Source organism: Miscanthus floridulus, chromosome 5 (assembly GCF_019320115.1).
Source record: "Miscanthus floridulus cultivar M001 chromosome 5, ASM1932011v1, whole genome shotgun sequence".
Taxonomy (NCBI): Eukaryota; Viridiplantae; Streptophyta; class Magnoliopsida; order Poales; family Poaceae; genus Miscanthus; species Miscanthus floridulus.
In genome coordinates, this window is record NC_089584.1 from 119430209 (window position 1) to 119441950 (window position 11742).

General features: G+C 45.5%; 1 protein-coding gene across 3 annotated transcripts; it reads left to right on the forward strand.

Moving 5' to 3' along the window:
* The first annotated feature begins 10409 nt into the window (after positions 1-10409).
* Positions 10410-11191, forward strand: LOC136450593 (pectinesterase inhibitor 10-like). Of its 3 annotated transcripts, none has more exons than XM_066451103.1 (2): positions 10410-11011; positions 11090-11191. In XM_066451103.1, the coding sequence occupies exons 1-2, from the start codon at positions 10574-10576 to the stop codon at positions 11174-11176; spliced, it is 525 nt and encodes a 174-aa protein (XP_066307200.1). In that variant the 5' UTR covers positions 10410-10573; the 3' UTR covers positions 11177-11191. The 3 variants fall into 3 exon arrangements, with proteins under 3 accessions (XP_066307200.1, XP_066307201.1, XP_066307202.1); XM_066451104.1 differs by having other exon boundaries at positions 10410-11002; XM_066451105.1 differs by having other exon boundaries at positions 10410-11016; positions 11090-11117.
* Positions 11192-11742: the final 551 nt, after the last annotated feature.

Below are 11742 nucleotides of genomic sequence, written 5' to 3' on the forward strand. Positions count from 1 at the left end.
GGCTTTCTTCCATTTAATAGCTCATAAGGTGTCTTTTCCATCATGGGGTAACAATAGAGTCAGTTGCTATAGTAGCAAGCCGTGTTGATTGCTTCGGCCCAAAATGAATGACTCACATTGTACTCACTCAACATTGATCTTGCCATATCAATCAAGGTTATATTCTTTCTTTCAACTAGCCCATTTGATTGGGGAGTGTACTTGACCAAGAATTGATGTCTAATTCCAAATTCATCACATAACTCATCAATTCTAGTGTTCTTGAACTCACTTCTATTGTCACTTCTAACTTTCTTGATTGTTGTTTCAAACTCATTGTGAATGCCCTTGACAAATAATTTGAATATTGCAAACACATCACTCTTGTCACCAAGAAAGAATACCCATGTGTATCTAGTGAAATCATCCACAATCACAAATCTATATTTGTTTCCACCAATGCTAGTGTATGTGGTTGGTCCAAACAAGTCTATGTGCATCAACTCAAATGCCTTAGATGTGCTCATCATACTCTTCTTAGGATGTGTATTACCAACTTGCTTTCCGGCTTGACATGCACTACATAACTTATCCTTCTCAAATATGACATCTTTCAATCCTCTAACTAAGTCATGCTTAATCAACTTGTTTAATTGTTTCATTCCAACATGACCAAGCCTTCTATGCCATAACCAACCCATGCTAGACTTAGTGATTAAACATGTTGATAATTGAGCTTCTCTAGCATTGAAATCAACTAAGTATAGATTCTCATATCTAAATCCTTTGAATATCAAGTTAGAGACATCTACACTTATGATCTCTACATCATCCATACCAAATATGCACTTGAAACCAAGATCACACAATTGAGCTACCGACAATAGGTTGAAGTTCAAGCTCTCTACTAGTAGCACATTGGAAATGCTCAAATCATTGGATATTGCAATCTTACCAAGCCCTTTGACCTTGCCTTTGCCATTGTCACCAAATGTGATACTATCAATCCCATTGCTCTTGCTTTCATTGATTGAATTGAACATTCTTGGATCACTGGTCATGTGTTGTGTGCATCCACTATCAAGCACCCAATGCCTTCCTCCGGCTTTATAATTTATCTACAAAAGAAGATCAATTCTTTTTAGGTACCCAAACTTGCTTGGGTCCTTGTAAGTTAGTCACCAAGGTCTTTGGTACCCAAATGGCCTTCTTCTTTGGGCCCACAATTGGTGTATCAATGAACTTAGCCTTCACACCATTGGTACCCTTGTAAAGCATGTAACAAGAATTAAATTTAATTGAGGATACATTAGGTAGCTTGTTCTTGTTAGTCTTGTAATTTTACTCTATATGCCCAACTTGCTTGCATCTATTGCAAAACCGACCATTGCCCTTCACAAAGCTAGCTTTGGGAGTGACAAAGGCCGCCTTGCCTTTCTTGGGGATATAGCCTAATCCCTCTTTGTTGAGAGAAAATCTTTGGCTACCCAAGCACTTTAGCAAGTGGGCTTCTCCACCATAAGCATTGCCTAAGGCATGAGTGAGCTCATTTACCTCCTTCTTGAGGTTCTCATTTTTCCACCATTAGTGATGTATCATTCATAGGTGGAGTAGTAATGATTGTGCTACAAGAAGTGTTAGTAGGAGCAACAATAATGGGTTCATGAAAAGATTCATCAATAAGATCACATGTTATGATCACTTGCTCCTTCTTGGCTTCCTCCACTTTGACTTGCTCAATGAGAGAGGAGTGAGCCTTTTCAAGCTTAGAGTGAGCTCTGCCAAGCTTCTCATGGGCTTCCATTAGCCTCTCATGAGTGGCATTGAGCTCATCAAGGGATTGCTCAAGAAATTTGACTTTCTTGTTCAATTCCTTGTACTCCTTTCTCTTCATCTCAAAGCAAGTATGCACTTGCTCACACATGTCCATGAGCTCCTCCTTGGAGTACTCCTCATCATCATCATCACTCCTACAAGCATCACTTTTACATTCATCATCATCACTCATATCATATTTTACCTTGGTAGGTTTTGCCATGAGGCATGTCGATGGAGTGTCAAAGATGGAGGGCTTGTTGTTGATGGCGATGCTTGCTAGTGCTCTCTTGATAGATTTCTTATCATCATCACTAGAGCTATCACTATCCGAAGAGCCATCACTATCCCATGTGACCACATAGCCTCCACCCTTTTTCTTCTTTTGGAAGGTCATTCTCTTCTCCTTCTTTTCTTTCTTATCCTCCTTGTGCTTCTTCTTCTCATCCTCATTATTGTCACTATTGTATGGACAATTTGCTACTACATGATCAAGGCTTTTGCAATTGTAGTATCTTCTCACATACTCTTTCTTCTTGGTGTGATCTCTTCTCTTTCTTGCACCATAGCCCTTCTTCTTCATGAATTTTCCCATCTTGCGCACAAAGAGAGCCATAGCTTCATCATCAATATCACTAAGATCATCATCATCACTTGATTTTTTCTTGGACTTACCATTGTTCTTTGATGATGATGAGCTAGCCTTGAATGCTATGCTTTTCTTCTTCTTGTCTTCTTCTTCCTTCTTGTCATCCTTGTCATCCCTCTCCCTTTCCACATGGTATGTCTCTTGTGTCATGACATCACCTAGTACTTGGTTAGGGGTGATATCCTTCAATCCTCCTCTTATGATGAGCAATCTCAACATCTCAAATCTTGGAGGTAAGCACATCAAGAATCGATGGGAGACATCATCATCCTTGATCTTTTCTCCCAAAGCCTTCAAGTCATTGATAATTACTTGTAGCCGATGAAACATCTCCGAAATGCTCTTATTATCCTTCATCTTGAAACTTGTCAACTTGTCCTTGAGGATGTACAACTTGGCACTCTTCACCACCGGTGTGCCCTTATATGTTTTCTCCAATCTCTTCCACACCTTATTTGCTCTTTCACAATCCTTGATTTGTTCAAACACCTTGGAATCAATGGCATTGTATAAGGTGTTGAGAGCCATTGTATTGCATTGCTTGTTGATCTTATCTTAGTTGGTTGGATCATCGGGATCAATGATAGCATAGTCATTCTCGGTCACTTCTCATACTTGATCATTGATCGAACTAAGATACATCCTCATCTTTCTCTTCCAATAATCATAGCATGTGCCATCAAAGAACGGTGGTTTGCCCCCCACATGGTTAAACACAACTTGAGCCATAATTTGACACCGAGGTCGTTAAGCCTTCAATCAAATGGTGACCATGGCTCTGATACCACTTGAAAGGTCCTAATATGGCTAGAGGGGGGATGAATAGCCTATTTAAAAATCTACAAATCAACTAGAGCAATTTGATTAGTATGACAAATAGCGTAATGCAAACTTGCTCTAGCTCTACAAGGGTTGCAAGCCACCTATCCAATAATTCTAGTTGCAATGATTACTTAGACACACAAACTTGCTACTCTAAAGAGCTCTACTAGATGAATGTAAATAATAAAGCAAGCTCTCAAATCTAATTACACTAAAGAGCTTGTATCAACTAGTTTGCAAGAATGTAGATAAGTGAGTAGGGTGATTATACCGACGTGTAGGGGATGAACCAATCACAAGATGAATATATAGCCAATCACCGGGAGAATGCCAAAGACAAGAGACAATCGATTTTCTCCCAAGGTTCACGTGCTTGCCAACACGCTACGTCCCCGTTGTGTCGAGCAACACTTGGTGGTTCGGTGGCTAAGAGGTGTTTCACAAACCTCGTCCACATGATAGGACACCGCAAGAACCAACCCATAAGTGAGGTAACTCAATGACACGAGCAATTTACTAGAGTTACCTTTCGGCACTCCGCCGGGGAAGGTACAACTCCCCTCACAATCACCGGAGATGGCCATGAACAATCACCAACTCGTGCCGATCCTCCACCGTTGCACCGAGCCATCTAGGTGGTGGCAACCACCAAGAGTAACAAGCAAAATCCGCAGCGCAACACGAATACCAAGTGCCTCTAGATGCAATCACTCAAGCAATGCACTTGGATTCTCTCCTAATCTCACAATGATGATGGATCAATGATGGAGATGAGTTGGAGGGTTTTGGCTAAGCTCACAAGGTTGCTATGTCAATGAAATTGTGCAAGAGATGGAGCTACAACCGGCCATGGGGCTTAAATAGAAGCCCCCTTCAAATAGAGCCGTTATACCCATTCACTGGGCAAAACGCGGGCTGACCGGACGCTCTGGTCAGACTGACCGGACGCTAGCCCTTAGCGTCCGATCGCCCGATGGATGCCACGCATCACTAGCTTCAAACGATGTTCATCAGATTTCAATGGCTACGAAGCTGACCGGACGCTCTGACAAAACTGACCGGACGCTGAAGCCCCAGCGTCTGGTCGTTTCCAGTAAGCTCCTCGAGGCGTATTTCTTCGACCGGACGTGTCCGATCCACCTTGACCAGACATAGACCAGCGTCCGGTGCAATACCCTAGGTACTGTGCAGACTGACAGCTCGACCGGACGCCGCCTTTCAGCGTCCGATCGCTGAGTGACCCAGCGTCCGGTCAGTAGACCGACGCCAGCATCATTGTGACCAACTCCATTTCACCTCTAACTTCTTCACCCTTGATCAAATGTGCCAACCACCAAGTGTATCACCTTGTGCACATGTGTTAGCATATTTTCACAAACATTTTCAAGGGTGTTAGTACTTCACTAGATCCTAAATGCATATGCAATGAATTAGAGCATCTAGTGGCACTTTGATAACCGCATTTCGATAGGAGTTTCACTCCTCTTAATAGTATGGCTATCTATCCTAAATATGATCACACTCACTAAGTGTCTTGATCACTAAAACAAAATGGTCCCTACATTTTATACCTTTGCCTCGAGCCTTTTGTTTTTCTCTTTCTTCTTTTCCAAGTTTAAGCATTTGACCATCACCATTGTCATGATCTTCGCCATTGCTTCATCACTTGGAGTAGTGCGACCTATCTCATAATCATCTTGATAAACTAGGTTAGCACTTAGGGTTTCATCAATTAACCAAAACCAAACTAGAGCTTTCAACTGTAAGTGGCCAGACGCTGGTCTAGGTTGGACCGGCGTGTCCGATCAGTTGCAGGAAAGGGCGCGTAGCGTCGGTCTCTGACCGGACGCTGGGTCACTTAGTGATCGGACACTGATAGGGTGTGTCCAGTCCGGCTAATGTGGCAGTGCACAGAAGAGTCACCGCGTGACCGGATACTAGGTGAGTCCGGTCGAGCATGACCGGACACGTCCGATCGTGAAAATTCATCTCTGGATGCTTACTGGAAACGACCGGATGCTGGGGTTCATTGTCCAGTCACTTTGAGCTGCTGTGTTCGGTCTTCACTTAACCATTGAGATTGGGCGATCAACATTTGAAGAGACGGGACACATGGCACGCATCGCGTGACCAGACGCTGAGGTCCAGCGTCCGATCAATATGACCGGAGCATCCGGTCACCCCGTGTTGTGCCTAGTGAAGGGGTACAACGGCTTTATTTCATGGGGGCTTCGATTTAAGCCCCATGGCTGGCTGAAGCTCACTCTCTTAGCCATTTGCATTGACATAACAACTTTGTGAGCTTAGCCAAAACCCTTCCACTCATCTCCATCATTGATTCATCATCTTTGTGAGATTGAGAGAGAATCCAAGTGCATTGCTTGAGTGTTTGCATCTAGAGGCACTTGGTGTTCATGTTTCGCTGCTTGATTCGCTCGTTACTCTTGGTGGTTGCCGCCACCTAGACGACTTAGAGCAGTGAGGATCGTTGAGCAGAGGGTGGTGATTGTCTTCGGCTCCGATCGTGGTGATTGTGAGGGGTTCTTGACCTTTTCCTAGTGGAGAGCCAAAAGGTACTCTAGTGAACTGCTCGTGGCTTGTGTGATCCTCATCTTATGTTGGTTGTGTGGCACCCTATTGAGGGTTTGGCGTGTGATGCTAATTAGCGCATGAACCTCCAAGTGAGTGAATCGCCACAATAAGGAGTAGCTTGCCGGCAAGCAAGTGAACCTCGGCAAAAAATCATTATGTTCATCATTTGATTCCGAGGTGATTGGTCATCATTGTTATTCATTCTTGTGATTGATTGGCTCCTTCCTCGATACGGTGGTATAACCTTCTTGCTCACTCTCTTTACATTACCGCAAACTTGTTGTCAAGCTCTTTAGTGTAGCTAGTTGTGAGAGCTTATTAGTTTGGTTAGTGTGGCTCTTTAGTTAGCCTTTGAGAGCACACCAACTTAGTGTAGTGACATAGCTATTGTGTTGATAGAAACTATATAAACTAGAATTTTGGTAGGTGACTTGCTATTTTAGTAGGCTAGTGCAACACTTGCTTCGCCTCATAATTATCTAATCGGTTTGTTTAGTGTTGTTGTAGAAATTTTTAATAGGTTATTCACCCTCCCTCTAGCCATCAGGACCTTTCAGCGCGGCCGTGCGGGAAACCATGGATACGGCTGCTGGCACAGACATCGGGGTCAGAGCATGGGCACGATCTGATCTGCCTAGGCGTGAGGGGATGCCGAAGCATGTGCGGGCGCCGCCGTCATGACCACGCACGAGCTCACCGTGGTAGCAGCTCGTCAGGGGGCTCATAGGTCATAGCCACCGGCACACGGCCTATGGCCGCGTGGCCGCTGTCGCCGTGACCACGCACGAGTTCAAGGGGGCGTAGCCACCAGCTCGGCGGGGGGCTCGCAGGTCGCAGCCGCTAGGGCTCGTAGCCTCTAGGATGTGCGGCACGCGACTACACGAGGACACGCGAGACGCGACCCGTGAAGATTGGGATATTTAACTTTTTACCATTATTATCAATGGCGACTTATGAGATAGCAGCTTTAGGTTTGGCGCTACGTTTTTAGCATCGGAGAGAGAAAAATAATACACATTTGCCACTTTTGTGCGCCTGGCACGCTAGCTCCGCGGTCCAGCTTGGATCCGAGTCCGCAGGCCGATGTAAAATGACCGCCCTGCCCCTGGTGTCTGTATTACCTCATGGCCCACTCCACTCTCTCTCCCATCCGCTCCCATTTCTCCTTTCTCTGGTCCACGCGCGACGTCTACCAGCCACCGCCGCCACCGCCGCCACCGCCATCGCGCACAACGCCGCCCCCTACCGCGAGCCATGTCCCTATCCCATTACGTTGAGTCATCTAGAAGGGCAAGGAGTCGGGTCCAAGGTGCCCGGAGCTCCCGCAGCGCCTCTGTCTGTGTGGATCTAGTAGGTGAGTAGAGCGGCTTCCCATTGATCCCTTGCTCGGACCGCGGCCTTGCTCAGGTGGTGAAGGGGCGAACCAAGAAGGATGGTGATAACACACCCTGTTTCTCACACATTTGAAGTACCGACTCCTCGCCCTTCTAGATGACTCGGCGTAATGCGATAGGGACATGGCTCGTGGTGGGGGCGGCGACGGCTGGCGGGTGTCGCTCGTGGACCATAGAAAGGAGAAAGAGGAGCAGATGAGAGAGAGTGGAGTGGGCCGTGGGGTAATACAAACGCCAAGGGCAGGTGAAAGGTCCTAATGGCTAGAGAGGGGTGAATAGCCTAAAAAATTTCTATAACAACACTTAGCAAACCGGTTAGGCAAATATGAGATGAAGCGAGTGTTGCGCTAGCCTACTAAAAATACAAGCCACCTACCATAATTCTAGTTTATATAGTCTCTATCTACACAGTGGCTATGTCATTATACTAAGTTAGTGTGCTCTCAAAGGCTAACTAAAAAACTACACTAACCAAACTAACAAGCTCTCACGACTAGCTATACTAAAGAGCTTGACAACTAGTTTACGGTAATATAAAGAGAAAGAGAGTAAGATGGTTATACCGTCGAGTCAAGGAATAAACCAATAAAACACAAAAATGAATACCAATGAAGACTAATCACCTCGGAATCAAATGATGACACAATGATTTTTTTACCGAGGTTCACTTGCTTGACGGCAAGCTAGTCCTTGTTATGGCAATTCACTCACTTGGAGGCTCACGCGCTAATTGGCATCACACGCCAAACCCTCAATAGAGTGTCGTACAACCAATACAAGATGAGGATCACACAAGCCACGAGTAATTTACTAGAATACCTTTTGACTTCCCGCTGGAAAAAAGGTCAAGAACCCCTCATAATCACCATGATCGGAGCCGGAGACAATCACCAACCTCCGCTCGACGATCTTCGCTGCTCCAAGCCATCTAGGTGGCGGCAACCACCAAGAGTAACAAGCGAATCTCGCAGCGAAAGCACGAACATCAAGTGCCTCTAGATACAAACACTCAAGCAATGCACTAGAATTCACTCCCAATCTCACAAAGATGATGAATCAATGATGAAGATAAGTGAGAGGGCTTTGGCTAAGCTCACAAGGTTGCTATATCAATGCAAATGGCCTAAAGAGTAAGCTAGAGCCGACCAAACGATATTTATAGATACCCCAAATAAGAGCTATTGGCTCAATTATTGGACTGACTGTGGGACTACCGGACGCGTCCGGTCGCAGCCTGACCGCCATGTGTCCCATTTAAATTGTTTAGCCATTCGCGCTCAACGGCTATCTCTGCGCATAGTAATACTAGTGACTGAATGCACCTTTAAAAATCGACCTGACACGGGAGACGCAACGTTCGGTCGAGTTCAGAGAACTCCTAGAGCCACTCTGGGCCGATCGGACACGTCCAGTCACACCTGACCGGACGCCCCCAGCGTTCGATCAATTATAGCGCTGAAACCCGAGTCTACTAGTTCACCCCGGACGTATCCGGTCGAGTCAATAGAGCTCCTAGAGCCGCTCAACTATGACCGGATGCGTCAGGTGTGGCCGACCGGACACACCCCCGCGTTCGGTCCACTCTGGACCAACACCTCGCGCTCCACGTCACCTCGACCGGACGCTAAACAGTGATTTCTCAGCGTCCGGTCACTGCAACGACCCAGAGTCCGGTCACCTCGTCAATTCTGCCGCTCCTAGCCAGAATATCGGATGCGTCCGGTATGGATATCGGACGTGTCCGGTCACGTTGGGAAGATACCGGACGCGTCCGGTCCTCATGTCGGACGCGTCCGGTCACCCCGTGACCAGCGCATTTAACTTCTTTTCAACTTTATCTTCTTTACCATTGCTCAAATGTGTCAACCACCAAGTGTATCACTATGTGCACATGTGTTAGTATATTTTCACAAATGTTTTTAAGGGTGTTAGCACTCCACTAGATCCTAAATGCATATGCAATGGGTTAGAGCATCTAGTGGCACTTTGATAACCGCATTTCGATATGAGTTTTACCCCTTTTAATAGTACAGCTATCGATCCTAAATGTGATCACACTCACTAAGTGTCTCGATCACCAAAACAAAAAAGCTCCTATCAAATTTTACCTTTACCTTGAGTTTTTTGTTTTTCTCTTTCTTCTTCTCCAAGTCAAGCATTTGATCATCACCATGCCATCACCAACATCATGATTTTCACCATTGCTTCGTCACTTGGAGTAGTACTACCTATCACGTAACCACTTTGATAAAACTAGATTAGCACTTAGGATTTTATTAATTCACTGAAACCAAACTAGAGCTTTCAGCAGGGCGGTCATTTTACATTGGCCAAAAGTGGCAAATGTGTATCGTTTTTCTCTCTCCGATGCTAAAAACGTAACGCCAAACCTAAAGCTGTTATCTCAGGAGTCGCCATTGATAATAATGGTAAAAAGTTAAATATCCCGTGAAGATTGAGGAAGACAACGGCCCAGAGGGGATAAGGAAAAAATAGAGAAAAAAGAAAAGGCTAAGGGCAGTATGGTAATTTTAGTCTTTTTGGTCCACACATGAAGCTGTTTTGCCAAATAGGAAGAGAAAAATAGCTTAGCTTCACGAGTAGAGCTGCTCCTTGAGTTGAAAAAAAAAACAGCGTTGTTGGTGAGGCTGAGCTGTGCTAAACGAGGTCTTAGTTGTCCATATCAGAATGTTAAAAATCATCCACTAATATTATTATGATATTTATTCAATAATATTAGTAAATATAAGTAGTATAATTTCATCAGCCATGGTTTCAGTAACGCGCGGGTTTGGTTTCTTGAGATTCGAGAATGACACTTTTTAGGTTTGATGAACAACACGTGCCGTCGTGCACCCCGTGCCATCGTTGTTTGCCAGCCTAGGCGCGTTTAGTTTGCCCTCAAGGTTGGCGCCGCCAAAAATTTAAGGTACTGTAGTGTATTTTAGCGTTTCGTTTGTATTTGTTAATAATTGTTCAATCGTTGACTAATTAGGCTTAAAACGTTCGTCTCGTAAAGTACAACCAAACTGTGTAATTAGTTTTTGATTTCATCAACATTTAGTACTCCATGCATATACCGCAAGTTTGATGTGACGAAAAATCTTCTTTTTTGTATAGTGCCAAAATTTGGATTCTGTGCTAAGAGCCTACTCGGATACAGACCAACTCGGCATCAGGTTCGTACTCCGCATCGCAGACTCGCCAAAACTGCTGTTACCCCGAAATCCTCCGCCTCCTTCCTCGCCGTTTCGGGCTTTCGGCCCTCGCTTCCGCATCGTCCCCAAATCCAACCCTTCCCTCCTCAATCTCCGTCCTCGCCATGGCGTCCGAGACCGAGGGCATCGCCGCCCTCTTCTCGATGTACAACGACGACGAGGAAGAGGAGGACGACGACGAGCCCAACCCCCCTTCCCCAGCGCCGCCCGCCGCCGTCCCCTCCTCCTCGCCGCCGTCCCCTCAAGCCGGGGCGGAGGACCCTAACCCTTCCCTGGCGCCTCCGTCGCCTCCCCGTCCCGAGGAGTCGGCCGGTCTCAAAACCCTAGCGAGTCCCCACCCTTCCCCGGCGCGGGGGCTGCTTCCGCCACTTCCCTCGCGGCGCTCTTCGTCGCCCTTTGCAGTGTCATCCCCCTCCCCGCTACGGGGACCATCCATCGCGCCACCGGCCGACCTGCCGCGCCCGCCACGGCGCGGGGCGCTTGCAATCGTGGACTATGCGCACGACGAGACGGCTATGTCGCCCGAGCAGGAGGTAGAACTGGTGAAGTATGTGTTCTGTTATACTGTTTGTAACCTGCTGGTTTTCCGAATTGATGTTATTAGTATGGATTGCTTGCAGGATGGGGAGATAATGAGCCACACACAGAGATTTGGCCCTGATGCTCAGGCTGCAGATGGTAAGTTCCTAATTGTGACCATGTACTAAGTTATATATATGTTGCTATAAGTTTCAATACAGATCAAATAAACTTAGCCCAACCAGTTTGCAGAAAATGTGTTATGTAAGGAACTAAGGATATCTGAATTGTTCTTATGTTACTTTCTACTCATGCTTGTAATTCAATTTACTTTCATGTGAATATAGTAGCCATGCCATAATATTACTAGAGATGGACATGGCCAAGCAGAATCATCAAACACATCGAGTTATTGTTATTCATATGGCTGAAAGTACGATGATGTCACCTTATGCGCTTTAAATTGCAACTAGTCACTCATGTACACATCCCCATCAACCAGTAGTTATTTTGAGATCATGATATGAAACAATCTGCTAGAATGTTAGACTGTTTCTCCATTTCATGTCTTGATATGGGTATTATGCAGTTAGTTTTGACATCTTTGACTTGTTACATTTTGGTCGGTTTTAATGTTACACAAAGATGCGGTATATGGTAATGTAGTAAGGGTTGTGATCTCTTGTGTGACATTGCAATGAAAAAGAAAGTAAACTTCTATGATAATCAATTAGATCTAGTGGACTGGTTAGAT

Excerpts from the sequence above, each read along its gene's own strand:
- LOC136450593 (XM_066451103.1), top strand. The coding sequence starts at position 10,574 with ATGGCGTCCGAGACCGAGGGCATCGCCGCCCTCTTCTCGATGTACAAC. Across the intron at positions 11,012-11,089 it reads CCGAGCAGGAGGTAGAACTG|GATGGGGAGATAATGAGCCA; the intron begins GTGAAGTATGTG and ends GATTGCTTGCAG.